The 22,977-nt window shown below is 38.4% G+C and overlaps 5 protein-coding genes and 1 long non-coding RNA gene across 7 annotated transcripts in view; 5 read left to right on the forward strand and 1 right to left on the reverse strand.

The window, feature by feature from the left end:
• The first annotated feature begins 2,154 nt into the window (after positions 1-2,154).
• Positions 2,155-3,727, forward strand: LOC135433018 (uncharacterized). 2 transcript variants are annotated; one of them, XR_010437007.1, is made up of 3 exons: positions 2,155-2,288; positions 2,362-2,571; positions 2,634-3,727. It is a non-coding gene; the product is annotated as an uncharacterized LOC135433018 (long non-coding RNA). The 2 variants fall into 2 exon arrangements; XR_010437008.1 differs by having other exon boundaries at positions 2,362-2,549.
• Positions 3,635-22,977, reverse strand: part of mRpL39 (mitochondrial ribosomal protein L39) — a 29,798-nt gene continuing 10,455 nt past the window's right edge. Inside the window, exons 5-6 of the transcript XR_010437006.1 lie at positions 9,746-9,845; positions 3,635-3,865 (exon numbers count right to left, since the gene is read on the reverse strand). The gene's annotated coding sequence lies outside the window, so the exon portion shown is untranslated. The remainder of the gene's footprint in view (positions 3,866-9,745; positions 9,846-22,977) is intronic.
• Positions 6,657-7,728, forward strand: Ocho (ocho). Its single transcript, XM_064688896.1, has one exon. The coding sequence runs from the start codon at positions 6,962-6,964 to the stop codon at positions 7,442-7,444; it is 483 nt and encodes a 160-aa protein (XP_064544966.1). The 5' UTR covers positions 6,657-6,961; the 3' UTR covers positions 7,445-7,728.
• LOC135433011 (uncharacterized) lies at positions 10,057-12,704 on the forward strand. The gene is made up of 2 exons (XM_064688932.1): positions 10,057-10,117; positions 10,192-12,704. The coding sequence occupies exons 1-2, from the start codon at positions 10,115-10,117 to the stop codon at positions 12,565-12,567; spliced, it is 2,379 nt and encodes a 792-aa protein (XP_064545002.1). The 5' UTR covers positions 10,057-10,114; the 3' UTR covers positions 12,568-12,704.
• LOC135433014 (angio-associated migratory cell protein) lies at positions 13,189-14,836 on the forward strand. The gene is made up of 3 exons (XM_064688935.1): positions 13,189-14,215; positions 14,294-14,501; positions 14,566-14,836. The coding sequence occupies exons 1-3, from the start codon at positions 13,339-13,341 to the stop codon at positions 14,777-14,779; spliced, it is 1,299 nt and encodes a 432-aa protein (XP_064545005.1). The 5' UTR covers positions 13,189-13,338; the 3' UTR covers positions 14,780-14,836.
• mnd (minidiscs) lies at positions 18,537-22,843 on the forward strand. Its single transcript, XM_064688934.1, has 4 exons — positions 18,537-19,497; positions 21,087-21,305; positions 21,367-21,962; positions 22,024-22,843. The coding sequence occupies exons 1-4, from the start codon at positions 19,176-19,178 to the stop codon at positions 22,408-22,410; spliced, it is 1,524 nt and encodes a 507-aa protein (XP_064545004.1). The 5' UTR covers positions 18,537-19,175; the 3' UTR covers positions 22,411-22,843.

Here is a 22,977-nt window from a genome sequence, read left to right on the forward strand (position 1 = left end):
GTATGTACATATGTATGTTTAGGTGTGTGTTTCTGCAATTGATATCTACTTATGCTTGCTTGTGTATGCTTGCCTATGCGTTATCTACCTTAGAATGGCGCTCGCACGATTTGCTTAACTTTCGTCCGCTTTGCGTCTGCGCAACATAATTCTGTCTTAGTTAAATTGGAGCAGTCGAGTAAATCTGTTTATAAATAATATAAGTGATAATTCCCAAGAAAATATAGTCCGTATTTATAATGGTATATGTTTTCGGACTCCCACGGTTCGGATGTTTTAATTACATAAGAATAAATCGTATTCTAAAGTTTGATAGAAATGTGATCAAATTTTTAAGAGTTCGGTCGAAAAACAAAATGTTTTTCTTTTAAATACGAACTTGAATAAACCTAATCAAAACCCATCCAAAGTTTACCAAAAAAAAATGATCTCTTCATTTCGCGAAATTATTGTAAGAGTGCAATTAATAAGAAGACAAAGCAAAAGCTGTCATATACACATACATACGTACGCGCATACTTGACGATTATCTCTGCACACATAAATATGTTTGAGTGTTTTATGAAGGGATATCTACTCATGCTTATGTGTGGTTGGTTATGCGTTATCTACTTATGAATTTCTCTCTTACGAATTGCGAACTTAAGATCAATTGCTTGCTCTAATTTCTGTGCGCCGAGAAACTATTTTGCATATATGTATGTATTTATGTATTAGGCAAAGCGCAACTAAAAGTATCTATGTATGTATGTTTATGCGCAATGCTGCCTAGGCAAAAGGTGTTCTCTTCTTTTGCCTTGGTTCTATTGCCAAGCTTTCTTTCAATTTCGGTAAATTTTTGTTTTAAACAAAGGCAACTATTAAACAAGATAAATAATTTACATAAAGGCTGCTCTAAGAATCTACTAATTAAATAAAAAAAGCGTCGTTCATATTAACTACTGTGGTCACACTAACAGATTGCTAAATTGTGAGTGCCTTAAGTGGTCGAAAAAGCCGGCGCACAGAAAATAAGCAAGCGATCAAAATTCGAGTGAGAACGATGCGCCACATTGAAAAGCATACACACCCACACAAACAGGTGTATGCGCAGACTTGCGCCAAAGCCAGAGATAACCAAGCAGTCACCTGTTTGTGTGTGTGTTCGCTGTCATTTATCTTCTTACGCTCATGCACTCACGACTCTTTTCGTTGCTGATCTGTGATTGGTCCTATCATTAATTGCGTGCATTGAAGTTCTCGTCTGGTCGATCGCCTGCTCTATTTTCTGAGCGCCGATTTTATGGACTTGAGCAACTTTGTTTTGTGCTAGTGTGGCCCTATTAGTCAATAGGGCATGTTGCTATGCTGCGAGCTATAGTCTATTAAATAAACAAATCTATTATATAAACAAATACATATATTGTGTACAATCCCCAGCATGGTTAAATGGACACACAACTAACTAACGCGAGCGCAAAGGGGACAAAAAAATCGACGCACAGAAAAAAAATGCAAATATTGCCTGGGCCTGTTAGCAGCAAATTTTTGTGGTTGTGATGCATAAGTAAATAATGCATTATACACATATTTACGTGCATATTGGACGACTATCTCTGCATATATATGTTTGGGTGTGTGTTTTTAGCAATTGATATCTCCTTATGCTTGCTTGCGTATGCTTGCCTATTTGTTATCTACTTTTTAATGTCGCTCACTCAAATTTACGGTTTACATTCTCAATTTGCATTTCGCGGACTTTTGTCCACTTTGCGTCTGCGCTACATAATTCCGTTTTAATTAAATGCCAGCCGTCGAGTAAAGCTTGTCTGAAAATACTATAAGTAATATTCTCGGATAAATACCATCCGTATTTCAAATAGTATATGTTTTTGGACTCGTACATATCGAGGGTATCAATTGGCATTATAAAATCGAATTCTAAACTTTGACCAAAATGTCTTTGCCCAAATAGCTAACTGATTGGAAGTTCTAGTTGGTTTTAAAGACTTACAAATCCCAAAAGATATATCCTTCCAAAGTCGGACATCATTTAACCGATATATCTAAAAAATCGAAATCTAAAAAAAAAAATACTAATTAATTTTTAATTTTATATTTTACAGCCAAATCTGTCATGGGCAGGAAAACATTCAGTATCGTTGGTACCTAGATTACCTTGGTTATTTCATACCATGGATATACATTCAACAAAATCTCGTTCTAAATTTTGACCAAAATGGTAATGGTGACATTGTTACTGAAAACAACATGTTTTGTGTTCGTCAAAGGCTCACAAATCCTAAAAGGTACGCCTTTGCAATATCGTTCCGTTATATTTTAGCTTACAAAAACTTATAAATTTTTTATGTTTTCTTTCAGCGAACTCTGCCACGACCATGCGCAGTAAAATATTCAGTATTGTTACCTTGATGCCAAATATATCCTTGGTTATTCCATTCAATGAAGACATTTTAAACAGTGTGAAGTTGTTGTCAAATCTGGATCGGTTTTGAAATCCAAATTTTTTGTGTGCTGTCGATTTTAAAGGCTTTAACGAATCCTAAAAGGTACGTCTTTCCAAAATCAAACGTAGTTCAACCGATATGTTATAGTTTTCAAAATTCATATATTTTTCATTTTGTATTTTTCAGCCCAATCTGCCGTGCCCATAGACAACATATAATCAACGGATCGGCGGAGTTATGTCGCTTTAAAATGACATAATCTCGCGCGGGACAACGCCAGACCTCTGTCGTTTTTAACCGTCATATCTCCGTGCAGAAATCTTTGCTGGAGAAACATTTAAGAATTTGGATTTTAAAGCTTGTTAACAATCAGCATATAATCGCAAATATTGGTACCTAGTTGACCTATATATCCTTGGTGATTCCATACCATGGATATAGTCCTAGCGAACCTAAATGACAAAACACGCAAGATCATGATCCAAAAATATGCATGCTTTTTTACCCCGCCCCCTGGATGGTTCCTAGTTGACTATCATATCCTTGGTTATACCATACCATTGATAGAGTCCTTGGGAACCTAAAGGATCAGATCCCTGCAAAATGCGCATGGAAATGGTCCAAAAACATGTATGCTTTTTCTTTCAGCAGGCCTTTTACATTAGCTGCAGCTGCAGCTGTTGTTTAACAACCGCCTTACAGCACTCTTTTTACATGAACTGCTACTTAACAGTACTCATTTTAAATGAGTTACATTTTTGCAATTTTTTATTCGAAGAACTCGGCGACCTTCTGGGCATTTCTGTTCGCCTGGTACTTGAGTGGAATTTTAGTGCTAATTTGGGACCGGCGACGAGGGCGCCCCTTTTTACTACGTCATTTTCGGCCGCAAAAATATTAATTGTCGACCTTCTGGGCATTTCTGTTCGCCTGGTGTTTTTGGGAAATTTTAGTGAAAATTTGGGACCCAGCCGGCGACGAGGGCGCCCCTTTTGGGTATGCAATGAAATTTTTCGGCAGCTAAAAATATTTATTGTCGACCTTCTGGGCGTTTCTGTTCGCCTAGTATTTTGGCAGATTTTAAGAAAAATCTCGGCAGCCAGCGGTTGCCAACAGACCGCCCCTGCGGGTATGCAATGGATTTCTAAAAACAGTTAATTTTTGAATTTATAAATAAAAAAACAGGATTTTCATTTTAAATAATGCATTTATTTTTGTTTAAATTTATAAAATAGTTTTTTATGCTTATTTTCTTAATTATTTCTCTTAAAGGTGTACAAAACGAGCATAAATTATAATTTTAGCTTAGTTGTTCTTAAAGTAGCAATATCTGGCTTAATTAAAGTCCGATCCTGGAAAAATTTGCTTTGTCCCTCGAGGAGATCCTTGGAATTCATTGTAGTCCTTAATTTGTCAATCTGAAATGATAAAAACACATTTAATTAAACAAGGCAAAAAATGTATAAAAGCAGTTTATGTAACGAAAAAAGGAGATAACTCGGCCATATCCTAGCAGATTTTCAAAGGACATGGTGCGTTAGGATCGTATAGACTCACTGCATCGATCTGCATCAAAAAAATATGGGGTCATCTAAGAATCATAGGACTTGCATTTTCACTTGTAAAATTTCAGTCGCGGAGCGCACGGAAATGGGCTGAAAACACATATTCTCAAATATATCCCAAACTACAAGGACGATCTTAATGAAATTTGGCCAGGGGGTAGTCCTAGTTAATACAATTATTTTGATACATGGCTCGCCAGGATACACAAGGATACGGCCGAGCTATGGCTTATTTTTTATTCACAAAATCGTCCTTAAAACTTTTTTGTCTGAAGGACTTTCGTCCTTTGGGTTGTAAATTCTTAAATGGGAGGGCGAGGACTATATGCTGACCAAAGGACATCCCGATAGTCCTTCAAATGTCCAAGTTAGCCCGGATATTTTCGAATTTTGCTATTTTTGTGACTAACCCCCTAGAAAAAATTTAGGTAAATTTTTTTGTCGAATCCTTGAAATCCTTAAATGCCAATCGATAGTCCTGCTCCCCACGAGTTGAGAAAGGCATATCCTTCCGATATCCTTAAGGATTTGGCCGAGTTATGGCCATTTAAAAATTGTCCTTTTTAGAAAATTGGCCATATTTCGGAAACGACAAGGACGATTTTGTTGTCCTTTGGACCGTTTATTGCCCTTGTTCATACGATTTGTTTGAAACAGGACTTGTCAGGATCCGCAAAGATACGGCCGAGTTATGGATTTGTTAATTTACGAAAGAATTGTACTCATATCTATGCTATCTAAAGGACTATCGTCCTTTACATTATATATATTGAATTGGGAGGATTAGGACTAACGGTTGGCAAATGTACATCATGATCGGCAAGGATACGGCCGACCTACAGCCATTTATCTCTACAGACAAAAATCTCTTTTCCTAGGCTCCTTGAAGAATTTTCGTCCTTTTTATTACATATTCTAAGTAAGCAGGAAAAAACGTGATGTAACCCCTTGCCATTTTGGCCGATTTGGGCCAAAATTTAGATTTTCATTTTTTGATGCTAATCGATAGTACTGATCCTTAATCCGAGTCCAAAATGGTATAAAATTCCCAAATCGGACATTATTTGGCCGAAATATTCCAAAAAATCATCAAAAAAGGTTGACTACACACAGGCGAATCGGTTTTTGGTAAACCACTTTTTTTAACCCATCGATTTTTAAAATGTTTGAATGCCATTTGTTAGAAGGGATCAGTACAAATTCAAAAGGTATAACATTTCAAAATCTGACATTATTTGGCCGAGATTTTGAAAAAAAAACATCAACAAAGTTTTGATTTTCGAACCGACCCCGATTTTTAGAAAAAACGGGATGTAACTCCTTGCCATTTTGGCCGATTTGGGCCAAAATTTAGATTTTAATTTCTTTGATGCCGATCGATAGTACTGATTCTTACGAGTCCAAAATGGTATAAAATTCCCAAATCGGACATTATTTGGCCGAGATATTCCAAAAAATCATCAAAAAAGGTTGACTTTACAAACGAATCGGTTTTTGGTCAACCACTTTTTTTAACCCATCGATTTTTAAAATGTTTGAATGCCAATTGATAGTAGGGATAGTAGGGATTCGGTCGAATTCAACAAGGTATAACATTCCAAAATCAGACGTTTTTCATCCGTTTTCGTTGGTTTTAAAACGTCATATCTCCGATCTAGAATCAAGAATATACTTTGTTTAACCGTGTGGAGTCAGAAAAGCTTTCTGTTACATACATTTGCACAAAACCAATATACCCCTTTTACCCATTTTCAGAACACTAAAACAACCCGAACATTCCATATCAGAATAACAAATAGAGCCAATACTGCGACTACCTGTTCCTTAGCCCTTGGGTTCAAAACCTGTTCTCACTCAAAAACATGTTGCTGCCAGTGCTTCTTTATTTTTGTTTTCTTTCGTTGCTCTTGAACTGTGCCCGAAAAATCTCTTGTTTCATTAAAGCAGGTAGGGATCATAAATAAGACTATAAGCACAGCTTTACTGTGAATACTGAGATCGACTGGTCTAATATTACATTGAACCCCTTTTTTCACTAATTTATGTTGCTTATGAATATACTTAGTTTTAATTTACTTAAAGAAAATGCACTTTTTATTTGCGAGGCAAACTTATTCATGGTCTGCGCAATCGAACAAAAGAATACAATCTCAGATCATATAAACTAATTTATTAACAAGTTTATGAATAATATTTCGATTTTTATTGATTGAATAGAAAAAAAAATATATATATATAGTCAGGAAATGCTAGTATTAACATATTTGTATCTATCATAAATAGGAACTCAAACTATTCTGAACGCATCGTCAAAATCATAAAAAGTCTTCTGATTCTAGTTAAGATTCGGCTATTACGATTTATGGTTTGGTTCGTGGTAAATACAAAATAGGAGCTTGGGGCTTAAATCGGTTCAGCTCAAAACTAGTGTGCAGCATTAATCAAAAACCGAAACAATTATAATTATTGCATACCAATAATTATTGTTAACGCACTTAAATGTATCTAAATTCTCGTTACCAAAAACGGCAGAACATGACATTGCTGAAAATAGTAAAGCAAAAAGTATCTAATTATTGTATTGAATAGAAAATTTGAAAGGTTTGGTTCCCACGTCGAAGGTGCGGCCAGGATAATTGCCATGAGAGGCAAAGGCATGGGTTTCCCACGCTTCAGGCAGCATTTGATTCGGAGCTAGCTGTCAGGATACTAACCTGTTAGTGTTGTGCATCTCGCAAGACTCCGTAAACGTGAGAAATTTGGAATCCACCACCTGCCAGGTTTCGGCATCTGTGATTGGCTGAGATGCTGCAGCGACTCTCAGAGACGGTTTCTCAGTCAGGGTTGAGGGAGGGTATAAATAGGGTAGGCACGTTAGAGAGAGCATCAGATACAGTTTGACTCCCGCACCGGCAGCACTCAATATTTACACAATATTCAACAAGTAGAATGTCGAAGATATCAGCGAAAAATAACAAACAGTTCATCAGCAATAACAAGAAGAAGTTCACGATGTACTCCTACAAATCGAAAGTGTCACCGACTCGTCGGCTTACAAATATTCTCAAGCCGCTGCTTGGCCACTTTTTCAAGCTAAAGGCAAAGCAGCCGAAGCGAAGCTCCTATATCGCTTCGGATGAAAAGGAATCTGAGTTCGACTGGCTAAACAACGATATGGACAATATGTCGAACGAGCACCTCGAAAATCGGCTCATCGAGGAGATCAGGCAATGCGCCAAAGAGGATGCGATCGTTGTCTACAACGAAGACGGATCCGGCGAACTACAAACATTCGATCAAGGAGAATACTATGTGCCCGTACACTTTGCACGCACCAATGGCGGCACATTCTTCTGGACCTCTCTGCAGCCCAAGTCGGCGAAGCCCTATGACATCGAGTGGAACTTCCACGATCGCTGGGCACAAGCCTGAAGGACACACTTAAGCAAATATGGGTTCTAAATTCTTCAAGTCTGGGCATGGCTTCAGTAGGTTGGGTAGATAGGCCTGCGGTCTTCGAATCAAAGTTCGAATGAGGTTCGCACTTCGACTTTGAGCTCATCAGCGGGGCAGACTGTACACTATGGAAGCATTTCCCTGAAATTAATGTATTGGCTTTGCATTATAAATGATTGTTTAAAATGTTTAAAGCGCTAGCAACACATTAATATTAGCACAGTTGATCGATTCGTTCTTTTACCTATCGTAAAAGTATACAATTGCAACAGGGCGGGGTAACGATATGTTTGTAAACAAAAGTGAAATGAAATAAAAAAAATATTCAAAATATGCCTGATATCTTTTACTTTTTGAATCTATATTTTTCACTTTCCAGCTTTTAAAAACCAAATCGATCGCCGTATCCATTATTGCGGTTCGCCAGAAACAATACACACAGTGCATGAATAGAAAACAGCTCGCTTTTATTCTATAACCAAGTGAGAATGGTCGGAATTATTATGCCAAAGACCACAAAGACCAGGGTCAGCGATTTGGTGGATGTGATTTCAGGTTTGAGATCGTTATGAAAGGATCCCTATAAAAAATCATTTTGAGATCTGTACATTTTTCGTTTGTTTTAACCAGGCAAGACTGGGTATATTATTGGACTGTATATCATTAAAGAATATCGAAACAACAAAATTCGATATAATTCAATTGCGTGAGAGACTTTAGAAGTGCTTCAATATATTAAAAATCTCAAGCATAGAATTAATTTTCACAATATAAAAATCATTTTTACATTTATTTGTATTTACATTTAATGGAAGACTTGGAAAATGTTGTTATTTGACTTGGGAATTTTGTCTACCCTGGTCAAAGTAATACTCTCTAGCTTAAGAACAAAAACAACAAGTTATAACTAAAATAACAATGGGTGGTCCTTGCATCGTATAAGAACTGCCGATGCAAGGACTTTGCACATGTGTCCCTATGGCTAAATTGCACTTTTCCCATTCACGGTCCTTTTGTAAGCTGCTGTCATCTGCCGAATATCCTGCATATTGACAGCTAACTATTTTAAAGCTGATCACCAACCAAAATCTGATGGGCTGCGCTCAAAGCGCCTTAAAGCTGCATCCCTCCTGCTAGGCCTCGGGGATGTCCTTCACAGTTCAGAGTTCAGTGTATCCAATGGCCATAGCATCATTTCCAATGCTCCCTCCTCAAATGTGCTTTTGGGAGTGTGCCTGAAGCCATGCTGCCGTTGAAGGTTGTCGCTCAGAACTGACTGACTTGCCAGCAATGCGCACAATTTATATACAGACCGCGACGGCAGTGATCGACCCGCCCCTCTATGCACCATAAGCGAAGATAGGAAGTATACAAAACAAACTAATACATAATGTATGTAGGTACATAAGTATGTTAAACGGGTATTGTTATCTGAAACTACTGCACACATATGTACACTTCCAGATACATATACAGAAGAATGAACCCATATGAGCAGCAGCCCGGCGCAAGTCGAGGCAGGGTCACTGAAACCTTTGCTACCTACTAACATTCATATGTATGGGTATGTACACATGGTACACATAGAAGTTATGTATGTCTGAACGTGCTGCTCTTATCAAAAGACCCTTGACCCACGATTGTGTTTATCGCCTTTTCCTTTCTATTGCTGACTGCAGTCACTCTACCCTTGCTTAGGCTATTCAATTTTTATCAACAAGTGTGTAACGCATAGAAGAGAAAGACCTTCCTGATAGAACATGTCCGCCCGCTTTATCCAACTATCTAGTTAAATATAGTTTTTGAGATACATATAGCATATAGAATAGAAGGCTGAGATTCACAATACAATTTTTGTATGGAAACATTTCCATACACTTTATCTGTAAGGGTGTTTAATCTTCGGCGTGCCGAAAATAGAACATTTATCTTTGAACAGAATTTATTCGTCTTCGTCTGTTCGCATGAATGCACTTGAGGCACTTGGTACTGAAGTTACAGAGTCTGAACTTGGAAAATATATTCCAACACAGTGTTGAGATGTTTTGGCAATACACCCAGTTTCGTATCTTGCATTTATCTCCAGACACCAATGTTGGGAGGTAGCCTACTCAAGATCTCTCTCGAATTATCGAGAGAATCATAAACCCAAAGAGGGAAGATTTTTTTTGCCATTTACTTAAATCTAAATCAGTTAAACGTTCTTATTGTCGAAACAGAATACCTCTTATTCTTAATATTAACAGTACATGAAAATATTATAAACTGTCAACCTACCTTTTTTTAATGGCAACCATGACCTTCGTCTAAATTGAATCCCCGAATGACTGGTCTCTCAGACAGCTCATTAATTGAGGACTGCTCTTTTTCTTCCCAACTAGAATGAAAAAATAAGATTGCATTTAAGTATATATGTATATTGTTAAAACATTTAGCTAGTTTGTTCGGTTTTCTCACAGTACATCAATATGATGCATTTGGTGATAATAACAGTAGCCTATATATAGTTAATAATTCATTATTTCTGGTGTAATCAATTATAAATAAATAAAAAAGCAATGAACAAACGAGCCAACTGCGAACAGTGCACAGTGCACAGTGCGAAGTGAGCAATTGCAGTTGTGTATCAAAAAGTAGAAGTCAAATATGGTAACTAGAGATGGATCATATGAAATAGGTGGCAGAATAATAATTTACCTTAATTGTGTGAAATTTAATTATAGGTGAAAACATTTCAGTTGGTTGTAGTTGTTATCTTAACACTGACAAAAGTTGTCGATCAACTCAGAACATCCAATGAAAATATAGATGCCGACTCGAAAATGGCTCGAACGATGAGCCAAATGAAGAAATATGAATATTGTATTAAAATAATAGTGGTTTGTTATGCTGTCTTTGATTCTCCGCCTGATTATGAAGACGAAATTAACCCGTCTCCGACGAGAGTCAATAACGCAATGAATGAAGCATTTAAGAAAACCAGATGCATTCCAAAGAATCTCACCTATGCAGAGAATATAACGTTTTGGGAAAGTGTGCGTCGTTGGCAAAGCGAAGTTGATGAACAGCTCCTAACTACGAACATTTTTACAATTAAAGAGGAATTTGATAACGGCAAGGCAATTAAACTAAACCTATGGAATATTTTCAAAATTCGCAAAGTGGTCATCTGCAATAGAACAAAAATCCTTGATGAGCAAACCACCACACGTGCTCCATCCACAACCCTGCCAACAATCGAGACAAGCACGGCCGTAACGACTACGGAAATACCAGGTGAGCAGGAAAAGAGCTGTGATGAGCGCCAGGAAATCGGCATTTGGATAAACGAACAGATGCAAATGGAAGACCGGCTGAGTAATTTGATCAAGTTGCCACCAAATATTTTATCAAAACTGGATTTGCACATCAACCGAAACTGTTGTCCCTATGCCATACTTCGCGACCGAGTTGAAGTTATCAATGATAACGTTGACGCCATAATGCAGCTGAAGGCCTTGGAGGTATATGCACGGGCTAAATCAACTGGTTTCGCCCTGTTAGACGTTCGCAATTTGATGATAAGACTGGAATACCTGAATCAAAAAACCATCAAAGGCAACAACTCTGGCGGCAACTGCTGCGTCAATTGGGAACCAGAAGTTAAAGGCGCCCAGTCTAGATTTCAATCAAAAAAAGATTCTATCCAAAGCTACACACCAAACGGTTCCATTTACAATTCATTGGCTGAGTTTCAAAATAGCTTGGCCCAGACAATTAACCGCCAAGAAGACCGACTGCTCATAACGGAAGCAATGTCTGCAAAATATCCGGCTAGCAGGATTTCAAAGTCGCAATGCTGCATTAGTAACAATAATAATAATACAAATAATTATAGCAACAGTTTGCCGCTAATGGATGATATACAATTATATGATTTCAAGCAACATTCAAGTAAGCAACTACAACAAAGTGCTGAAAACTTAACTGATACCATTCAAAGTACACAAATGCTTATCAACGAGGAGCAAACAAAGGCTGATAGCTTGATTTCATTGTGTACTGAAATGTGGATGGAAAAGCAGAAGGCCGATAATCAAAGTAAAACAATTGACTCTAAGTTGAGCCAATTGGATCAGGATGTCCAGCAAAATGCGAACAACTTGAATGCCAAGGCTCCAGAAGTCCAGCATACTAATGAAATTGCCGACAACGGGAATAAAACTCTGGATATCATAATGAACAAGCTAAATAATGCGTTTGGCAAACAGATAAGGGAAAATGAACGTCGTGCTCGCGAAATTGAAAATTTCATGAACTCGATGAAAGAATTTGATTTAAGCAAAGAACATTTGTTTAGTGATTGTTTAGTTATAGTAGGTAAATTGAAGGTCGTGCAAAAACTTAACTTAGACCTCGATTCAAATAAATATGCCTTCAAATTCGATACCCTAAGGGCAGACGCAACTCTAAAAGAACTTTATGACAAACTTAACGATTTCGCTAAAAAACTTTCAATGCATATTGCAAATATTGACTCAGAGTCTAAGAAACCAAAAGAAAATGAACAATATAAGCTACTTAATTTAATAGGCAAGCAAATTCAGGACTTAGCGCCCATTGCAAGAAAGCACAGTAAAACAGAAGACAACCAATCCCAGAATATAATCGAAGCTAAAGGTAAACTGCATGCAAAGTTGACCGGTCAGCCGGAGCAGGTCGAACTAGCCGATTCTTTAGATGCGAAAATCAAAAAATTTGTTGAGAGAGGTATTAGCGAGCTCGAACTCAAGTTAAATGCATCCAATTCCAGTCCAATTGGGAACTCAGCTCAAAGTCCCGACATATTTAAGAAACTAGACGACCTGGAAGCAGACTTCAACAACTTGCGGGACCAACGAAACGGCAAGGAACAAGAGATGTTGAACAAAATTGCCGATTTGAAAAGTCGTCTGAAAGAGGTCAATGATAAAATATTCAATGCTGAAGCGGCGAATAAAAAATGCTTAACGGAATGTGATTTTGGGGAATTACCCTCCATAGAAGAATTACAGGATAGATTGCACACATTGAAAATATACTTAAGAAAACGTAAACAAGCTACTAAAAGAGGTCCTTAATAACTATAAGTGCATATCCGATCTAAAAAAGCAAATAAATATATATTAAGCTATTACATGGCTTAGGCGTCTTTCCTGAACAACCCATTTATGTACTTTTCTGGGTACATTTAAAATTTTTGCAATATTGGCATATCCGTCCGTGCATATATATATATATATATCTTAATTTTTTTAAGCTATCGACTTAGCTTTTCGAAATAAATATTTTTGACAGATAGAAAAGAGCACCTCCGTTAGGACCTACAAACCTACATATTTACTAATAAATATCAATCGCAAAATAATCATAATAGGTTTCTTAAAAGCTATTTGTCAATGTGTATGGGCAGGGAAGAAGAAGTGAAGAATTATTAAGAAGAAAACTCCAATTATTTACATGCACACTTATACATTTTGCGGGCGGAGCGAGTGAGATGTTCATCCATCTGTATCTGCATAAATTTATTAAAAGCCATTTACCTTTTATGCATGTGTAATGTTAGCACATGATCTTTACACACATTTTACATAGCACATTCTTATCCACTTTTAGTTTATTTAGTTGTTCCATTTCATGACACTCATAATTTTAAATTTGTTCATAAAAAACCTTTCAAAACAACCGCCAAATTTATAACGCGTTTTGCCGTTTTAAAATTTGAACGAGTTGGCAGCCCTGTCGACAAAATCAGCTGTGCGGTCTAACACGTGCATGTGTGTGCCTGGCTGTACAGAGCTTGTGTGGAAAAGTTCACAAGCGTAGAACGTAAAAAAGTAAAACAACACAGAATGCGTCAGAATACACCGCCGCACCGGCCCGACTTCGATTACGCAGATGACGAAATCCTGGAGGAAATTGAACTGGATGGCGATCCGCCGCTTGATGATGACATCGACGAGCTAGAAATGGAGGAGGTGACGTTGGCGCAGCTGGAAGCACGCTTGGGCATGAACAACGATTCCGACGATGCCATGGACAATGAAGAAGATGAGGAGGAGGAGGCGAGGGATCGTGAACGCATTGCTGCCATCAAAGATGAAGCCGTGTTCACGTTCCGCAAGCACACAGCACCTGTCTTTGGCTGCAATCTGCATCCGAAGTTCAATTGGGCTGTCACTGGCAGCGAAGATGACCGCGCCTATGTGTGGGACACCAACAACGGCGAGGTGCTGTTCGAGATAACTGACCATAAGGACACCGTTACTGAAGCGCATTTCAGTCATGATGGCAGTTACCTGGCCACAGGCGACATATCCGGTGAGCTGCTGGTGTTCAAAGTAAACGAACAGAACGACGACCGACCCATTCTAAACAAGGTCTGGGAGTACTCCATGTTCGACATGGCCTGGATGTTCTGGCATCGTGCTGCTAATGTACTGCTGGCCGGTGGCGACAGTGGTGAGGTCTACATATGGCGTATTCCTAGCGGGGAGTGCAAAATACTACCTGGACACTCCGCGCGCTGCGAAGCTGGCGAGCTAAGCGGCGACGGCAAGAAACTGCTTACAGCCTACACGAATGGCGTAGTAAAGCTGTGGGATCTAAAGACCTGTTCGGTGCTAATGGAGGTGAACGAGCAACACCCTCTTGCTTTTGGGGAAATCAGTCATGCTGTCGTGGCCTGTGAACCGGATTCGCCGTTTTATTTGTGCGCCGAAGGTGGTGGTGAGTAAACATAATATTGTCCATTTATGTGTTTATATGCTATAGACCATAACCAACATACATATATTCGATTCTTAGGCAAACTACTCTTCTGCACTAACAATGGACCGGTGAATGTTGTCCAGTCAGAGCACGGGATTGAATGCATTGCCTTCGCTCCTTCTTCGGCAGATCTAAAGCTAGTGGCCTGCGGCTCGCTGGACGGCCAGATCTCTATTTGGGACTATTCCAAGTATGCGCTACGCACGATTTGTGAAAGCCCGGTGCCGAATGACGGAATACTTCGGTAAGTCCATATATATTACATCAACATACTCCATATATGCTAAATTGGGTACAATTTACTGCAGGCTTAAATGGTTGAACGATCATACTTTGCTGACAGCCACCGCGCAGGGAAATCTGCATGCATTCGATGCACGCACAGGCGATCTTAAATTTACACTCACTGGACATTTCTACCATATATATGAATTTGCATATAAATGTCAGGAAAATTTATTGTTGACCGTTTCGGAGGATACCACAGCGAAAATATTTAAAATACCCCCTCTGGGCGAATAGATATTAATATTAAGGGTACAAATACGATGCTTATTAAATTTACAAAAACTTTACAAATTTATTTTATGTAAATGTGCAGGTAGCAACAACAGAATCCCAAATAATATTGCTATATATTGATATATTGATTGCATTGTTCAAGTTTTATCCGCAGCAATTGTGTCGAACTTAGTACAAGAAAGTGTACAGATATGATTAGGCCAAAATGATAGCTGGCTGCATACACAAAATGCAAACAAACCAACGATTTAAATAGATGCCAACGAATTGCAAGCTGCACCCTTTGGGTGAATTTTTCTCTCTGGTTTCGGACATGCGTGCACAAACTCTGAGAGGGGCTACGAAACTGAAACTGAAACTGACGATATGGCTTGCTCAGCTAGTTACACTAGAGAACAGCTTTAGACTCTGCATATGAAATGGTTCAGAGTACGTGCATTGCACACAACTGTAATTATGTACAGGTGGTAATATGTTGTATAGTGTCGTATGTACATATATACAGTTCCTGCCACGCACACGCACGCATACTATCATAGGCACAACCACACACACACACACACAGAAATCTACCCACACAATTTTATACAATTGTCTAAAATGTTGCTGATTCGTTTTTTGGTGTTTTATTTTATTAAAGCTTTTCATGTTTTATTCTCTCAGTGCAGTGTCCGTGTCATTGTGCATTAGACAAGAATCACTTTCAGTTCCATTCGGGTTTTCTAACCGTGCGTTACGGTTGTCCAACGGACTGAGCAAATTTACATACATTTATGTTCACATGGGATAAATACGCGCTCGGCGACAGTTCGGTTCCGCAAAAGGGTAACAACTGCTCAAGCATCATTTAACAAGGATGTTGCCACAGTGGATTAATACTTAAATGCATAATATCTACGTAAGGATATATACTAGTGAATAGATTCTTTTTTGCGATCTGATCTGCGTACTAAAATTAACATATTACACTTGACTAAAGAAACGAAGAAGTGGCGCGCAGTGAGCTAAGCGTTGACAGCAATAAACCCCTCTAAGACGAAATATGACTTTTGACAGCAGCGTCAAGAATCAGATAGATAAAAATTGTATTATCGAAAATTGCATATGGAAGTAATCCATCATATTTTGGGTATGACTAGGGCGCAAAACTAAAAACCAAAAACACAAAACCAAACAATAAAAGTCGGAACCACAGTTAATCAACGACAAAAACAACCCACCGTTTGTGTGCACACAAGCAAGTAAATATTTGTATGCAGATGAATGTATATATGTATATATGTACATATATATATGCATATGTCAAGCCGCCGCTGTGTGGCATGCGTGTGTCTCATTGGCGACTCTTACAATTAGATTACCAGACCAACAACAACCGCCATCTATAACATTATAGTTGACAATCAAAATCTCAGGCCACTATAAAACGCAGGCGCTACGATTCGTTTTTCGATGGCATCTCTTCTGTACAGTTGATCTGTATGTTCATTCATTGGTACATAGCCACCAGCATACATACATACATCCATATGTATGTATGTATGCCTGTATGTCGGCACTAAAAGTTCGTTGGGATTACGATCACCGCAAAATTGAATTATCACAGTTTGAAATGTGACATACACGCGCCTAGCGATCTCCACCACAAAAGCGATTTAGTTATGGGTTCCTCCATATATATGGAAACATACATATACATACGTACATACATTCCGTATATTATACGAAATTGATGTGTTTTAGTTGATAACAATACGCTCAAGTGTTTTACAAAAGCCCCACCAACTTTAATATGCACATAAAATGTTCACATACAAATACTATGTCAAGCAATATATAGAAATGAATTTCGACTATAAAAATAAATAACAAGACCATGTGCTCGAAACTAAAACATATCTGTCCTGCTTGAACCGTACATGAGCCTGGGTATTTACCGATTTAACTGTTTCCTAATTACAGAAAATTTTAAATGATTTATTCATTTCTAAGATCGATTCGTTCATACAGATGGATAAGCGGAATGGGTTAAACTGCCTCCCGATCAAATATACAACTTAAGGGTTAAAGGTGATTCCTTCTACCTGTTGCACACATTTACACAAATCCATTATTCCCCTTTTACTTGGGTATACAAAATTACATGCTGAACAAATTAGCGCTTAATGCATATTAAAATCATGTAAACAAGCTAGTTAAAGTTTATATTAAGACTACAAATATTGTTACCTGTTCTTGCCAATTCAACCAGATAGCAATAGGTAAATAAAAATCAATATGCAATAAAATATGGTTAACACTTCATTAACTCTTTAGAGAGTTGATTTTATGTGATAAACAGACCGCATTTGAGTACTCGACTAGCAGATACCCAGCATCCTTAAATGTGTATAAAAGAACGGCTCACATTATAGAAGAATGAGCAACAACATAATACAGCTTCTCAATCTACATAGACAAACGGAATATTGCATAGCCGGAACATATTATTATAAAGTTTTTTTTTAATGAGGGTAATAATATTGATAACGAATTAATTAGCGAACAACTTGAAACATAATCTATTTATTTGGAGATTAGGTCTTCTATTTCGAAGCTCCCATTACGACTGAACTGACAGAACTGTGCCATACAATTTTATATATGTATGTACATATTTATACACGTCAATGCAAATGCCAACTTCTATTTGATGGAGATCAATTTCTAAATGAGATGAAATTTGAACACATTCCCTTGCGAATGATTGTTGGAAAGAATTAGCTGAATTGTCTATCAAATTCAATATCTTTCATACATAGCTCCACATTGCATATATATACGTATGTATGTACATATTTATATGTATATTAGATGCATCATATCGACTAATACAATTTGACAAACTGGTACTTTTTATCTGCGTCTTATAAGTTAACAATTCAGGCCACGTAAAACACTCGACTGGTCAGTGTGTAACAAAAGACAGAAGATACATACACACATACATACAAACATACATACATACATATTTGCATACATACATACATACGTATATAGATAAGCACTTACAGCGATGTGATTGTCACGCAGTTTTATGTTGAGCGAAGAGCTTGAGGGGGGCACCAATAGTTTTGTTATAATTAATATCAACATTGCCAGAGAACTGCGACTCAATGTTGGCAGAGAGGTAAAAATAAAGTCTCTTACACTGAAGCCAAACAGTTAAGGGAGAAACGTGCACATATTTAGCTTTTGGCAGTTGATGTTGTTGAACATATGCATGGTTTTTTGTATGTAATTATGTACAGCAAACTCATGTCTGTTCTTATACAAATATGTGTATATAAACATATATAAATGAAATACATATATGTATGTATGTATGTACATTGCAAATGCGTCAAGCAGTGGCACATAATAAGAAGTTGGAGGGAGAGTTGCTGAAAATAAACGCTGCAGAAATGTGGACGATTCTTGCATCATGCTTGCGTGCGACAGTTTTTGGCTAGGAAAAAATGAGAGAGACGCATGCGAAAAAGTGTCTAGGTCTAACAAACTTTTTTCATTACAGGTTCTCAGGTAACGGCTAATCTAGGGCGCCAGGTAAATCAACGCAAGTCTGTTCAAGATTGTATGGCAAGCCCATAGAAGCACAAATAAAGAGCAAATGCGTAGTGCACTAAGAGAGCGAGAGAAAGAAAGAGAGAGGGAAACTCTAAGCACAGCTGTCGTCGATTTGGTCTCTGGCATAAAGCGGAGGGTACATTAATATTTCAAACTTAGTTTGGACTCGGAGCGTGTAAAGTGTGGTCGATCGGGCAGCCTGGTGCGCGAGTAGAGTGTTCTTTAAATGGCAAACAGGAACAGAAAACAAAACGGGAACACTTTTGAATATTAGCACAGTAGTTGTCACTGAACAGATGCTACTCCAAGCACAGCGAACTCTTCACCTCACAACGTTTTAGGAGCGACTGACGGAACACGTGTACCCTATGAATAATTAGTGTGCAGCGAATGAGTAGGCCATAAGTGTAAACGCGTACACACATACATATGTAAAGTACACGTGAACATGCACACACTCAAACGAACGTACAATAAGCACATGCAAATAATAAAATAAAAGCATGTGGCCGCAAAGTAAAACACAAAATTGAACTTTTTATACAAGATCCACGCTGGCAGTGAGCGCGCCGGGCGCAGACTGATAAATATAGTTAAAAAAAAAAAAAAAACACAAAACAAAAACATGATACATGAGCCTTCAGAAAAATAAACATATTTAACAATTCAAGATATCAACCAAAGGACCAATTTATAACCAATTTAAAAAAATCAGCACAAGCGAGTAACTCGCCAAATATCTCATATTGTCAATTGGCTCTTCATTGCGAAGCAAAGAGTAATAAAAAAAATGACACGAATTCAAGCCAGCGATACGCTGATACCGCGCCAGGTATTCGAGGTGCCAGCGCAGTCGGAGGGCGATAAAAAAGCACGTGCACGCAGCAACTCCTCCACAGACACATCCAGTCAGGAGTCGGGCGTGAAACTGAAGAAACAAATTGGACTACTCGACGGCGTCGCTATCATTGTTGGCGTCATCGTCGGCGCCGGCATTTTCGTCAGCCCCAAAGGTGTGCTCATGTACTCCGGCTCGATTGGACAGTCGTTAATCGTCTGGGTGCTATGTGGAGTTCTCAGCATGGTTGGCGCCCTATGCTACGCAGAATTAGGTGAGTATCTAGTTGACAATTCAATTTTGTTTCCTAATATAAACTGAACTCTTAACCTTAAACCAGTTGCTCAAAAACCCAAATAAATAGGCCCCCACCAATTCTAGTTCTTATCACATCTGCTAAATATAAAACTATGCAACGCTTTAAACTAAACTAAAATCTAGGTTGATGATGTGGAAAATCAGTTTCGCCAGCCGAGCCCCAAGATTGGAAGTGGGTTCGAACCGTAAGCTGGACCACCAAATAATTTTTGCGTGCTTTTCGCCCTGAATGAAAGCCTGCTGATGCTAGCGATTCTCTTACATTTGCGCTGACTAGGTGTACTACATAGCATAACTGTGTAACACCTGTAATCAGCATAATGTAGTACACGACCTCGTTAATTTTTGCATAACTTGCCATATCAGCTAAGACTGCGATTAAGGCCATCCCAAGCCCCTAAATATAGTTCAATACGAACAAACCAATATTTTAATTGGACTACAAGCAACATTTCCAACTAAAATATTGTATTCTAAATATTTAACAATAGTTGTTAACGCAGATCTAGAAAATGGTCGGGATTATATTTCGAATAGATCACTTAAAGACATTGTAATAATATTTTGCGTTTTAAGATAAGTTTTTCGCTTGTAATTGAATTAACTAAGAAAAGTAGAATGGATCACTTTAGTGTGTGCCTTAGAAATAATTCCTTTAACGAGAGCACAAAGGCGTCAGAAACGGCGCTTCTTTCTTGTTCTCGCAATTATTTCGGTGCACAGCTATACTCCGTGCGTTTTGAATAATAAACCAGTTTGATTTTGAAAACTTGATGTACCAGACGGTTATTTGAATATTTGATAGCCAACAGAAATGCGTGCAACTTGTGTAATAAACTTATGCGATCGTATACAACCGGTATATAGGGAGTCAAATGCATATATGTCTAGTTTAAAGCACTTTCGCTTTCTTTATATATAGTTCGATAACCGTCAATTCAATTAATTTAATCACATCGTAGATAGCGGACTTTTTATTTAACCAACACACTCAGCCGATGGACTAAGTCGAATATTATCTATAAGTGTCGCTTCCAATAGACAGTGCAATGACCGTAAATTGTATATAAAAGATATAGGCAGAAAAATACATATTTAAACAAACGTCTAAAAGCCTTCCATTAGCCGAGGGCAGAAATGGAAACTGCCCTATAGACTCAATTTTAATATTGTATTATTCTTTAACGCGTTTGAACCCATAAAGTACATATATTCCTAATCAGTAGCAACAGCTCATAAAACAGGAAATATGTTGTAATCAGCACTTAGCCATATAGGAAATATCGATCGATAAATGAGTTTTTGTTTGAACAGCTTTTCAACTTTTTAAGTTACATTGACCAAACTCAGCAAGAAGAGTTTTACCTCTCAGCTGCTTACTATGTCATATGGTGCCTATTCGAACAATCGGTCAAAATAAATATTTTGTGTAAAAGCATTTAAAGCCTCAAGTCTACAAGGCTACTTAATCTTCGGCGTGCCGAATATATTCTTTCTTCTTTTTCCTGGAACTTTTTATAATATTTGCAATGAATTTCTTTTCAGGAACCATGATACCCAAATCTGGTGGAGATTACGCCTATATCGGTACCGCCTTTGGACCGTTGCCCGCCTTTCTCTATCTTTGGGTGGCGTTGCTCATCCTGGTGCCTACGGGTAACGCCATCACGGCACTCACATTTGCGCAGTATCTGCTGAAGCCGTTTTGGCCCTCGTGCGAGGCACCCATTGTTGCAGTGCAGCTTTTGGCCGCTGCCATGATTTGTAAGTGTGCATGAAATGCCAAAAAATTAACTGCATTTAATAGCTGTTCACTTTATCGCAGGTGTCCTGACCGTCATCAACTGCTACAACGTCAAATGGGTTACTCGTGTGACGGACATTTTCACGGGCACAAAAGTGGTCGCCCTGATGGTTATTGTGGGTGCCGGCGTGTGGTACCTGGCGGACGGCAACACGGAGCATTGGGATCAACCGTTCAGTGGCGGGCTCAAGGAGCCGGGATTTATAGCTCTGGCCTTCTACAGCGGCCTTTTCTCATACTCGGGCTGGAATTATTTGAATTTCGTGACCGAGGAACTGAAAGATCCGTACCGTAATTTGCCGCGCGCCATTTGCATATCCATGCCGGTGGTCACGGTCATTTATATGGTGACAAATGTTGCATACTTTTCGGTGCTCTCCACTGATGAGATTCTTTCATCGGATGCGGTGGCTGTTACCTTTGGAGACAAGATGCTGGGCTTCTTGTCATGGATCATGCCCTTTGCGGTGGCATGTTCGACATTTGGCTCACTGAATGGCGCCATCTTCGCATCATCTCGCCTCTTTTTTGTCGGAGCACGTAACGGTCACCTGCCAGCAGCAATTTCGCTGATAAACATCAATTGCCTGACGCCGGTGCCATCATTAATATTCCTGGTAAATGGCTGTGATATATTCGTCTAGTTAGCCAACATACTAACCACCTTCTGTTTTACAGTGTATTATAACGTTGATGCTGCTTTTCATCAAGGACACGTACGTGCTCATCAACTATGTCAGCTACGTGGAAGCGCTCTTTACTCTCGTCTCTGTGTCTGGTCTGCTGTGGCTACGCTACAAGCAGCCCAAGACGGAGCGACCCATACGCGTCAGTCTCTCACTTCCGATCATCTATCTGATTGTTTGTCTCTTTTTGGTGATCGCATCGTGCTCGCAGTCACCCACCGAGGTGGGTGTTGGCACTGTTATCATACTGTCCGGCATTCCGATCTACTATCTGACAATACACAATCCGGTTCAATGGATGGCTGACACCTCACAGGCTATAAACATGTGGTGCTCCAAATTCTTTATCTGTATGCCAAATCAGGATAAGTTCGACTAAGTTTCAATAACTCATGGCAATCAGTGCCTTCTTGTAGGAATCAATTATCAGTAGTTCGCATGATAAGCTGTTAAGTAAGACTATTTCTGCCCCTACTTTTATAGCGCACAGCGGGCTTTTCCAAACACCATTTTTTTAGTGTATATATTTACAAAATTCTGAGAGCCTTTGAATTAAGCAGGCTGCTGAATCAATAGCATTAGTATGTCTATATAATATGTAATATTATGTATATTTATATATATATCAGTTCCTCAGCATCTAAGCACAATATCCAAAAGACAAACACACAAATCCAATACAATAATGCATTACAATTTTCAGATATTATTTTACATAAAATAAGTACAAATAAGTATATTATTGATAAAATTTTGTACTTGCGTAAATCGAATTATTTTGTATAGAATTAAATAAAGTATGCTAAAAAACACACACACTCAAAAGACTTAATACTCTTTCAGGCATATGGCTTAGGGTTTCGCAGCTATATATCGTATTTGCTGAGTTTGGTGAAAATATCTTGAAAGCCTATAGAGCTAGTTGACAGTAGTTCAAGAACATATG

This window comes from Drosophila montana, unplaced genomic scaffold, assembly GCF_035044405.1.
Source record: "Drosophila montana isolate Dmon_TW-CO22-7 unplaced genomic scaffold, ASM3504440v1 contig_3216_1, whole genome shotgun sequence".
In the NCBI taxonomy this organism is placed as follows: Eukaryota; Metazoa; Arthropoda; class Insecta; order Diptera; family Drosophilidae; genus Drosophila; species Drosophila montana.

Excerpts from the sequence above, each read along its gene's own strand:
- Ocho (XM_064688896.1), top strand. The coding sequence starts at position 6,962 with ATGTCGAAGATATCAGCGAAAAATAACAAACAGTTCATCAGCAATAAC.
- LOC135433014 (XM_064688935.1), top strand. The coding sequence starts at position 13,339 with ATGCGTCAGAATACACCGCCGCACCGGCCCGACTTCGATTACGCAGAT. Across the intron at positions 14,216-14,293 it reads TTTGTGCGCCGAAGGTGGTG|GCAAACTACTCTTCTGCACT; the intron begins GTGAGTAAACAT and ends TTCGATTCTTAG. Across the intron at positions 14,502-14,565 it reads CCGAATGACGGAATACTTCG|GCTTAAATGGTTGAACGATC; the intron begins GTAAGTCCATAT and ends AATTTACTGCAG.
- mnd (XM_064688934.1), top strand. The coding sequence starts at position 19,176 with ATGACACGAATTCAAGCCAGCGATACGCTGATACCGCGCCAGGTATTC. Across the intron at positions 19,498-21,086 it reads CCTATGCTACGCAGAATTAG|GAACCATGATACCCAAATCT; the intron begins GTGAGTATCTAG and ends ATTTCTTTTCAG. Across the intron at positions 21,963-22,023 it reads TGCCATCATTAATATTCCTG|TGTATTATAACGTTGATGCT; the intron begins GTAAATGGCTGT and ends TCTGTTTTACAG.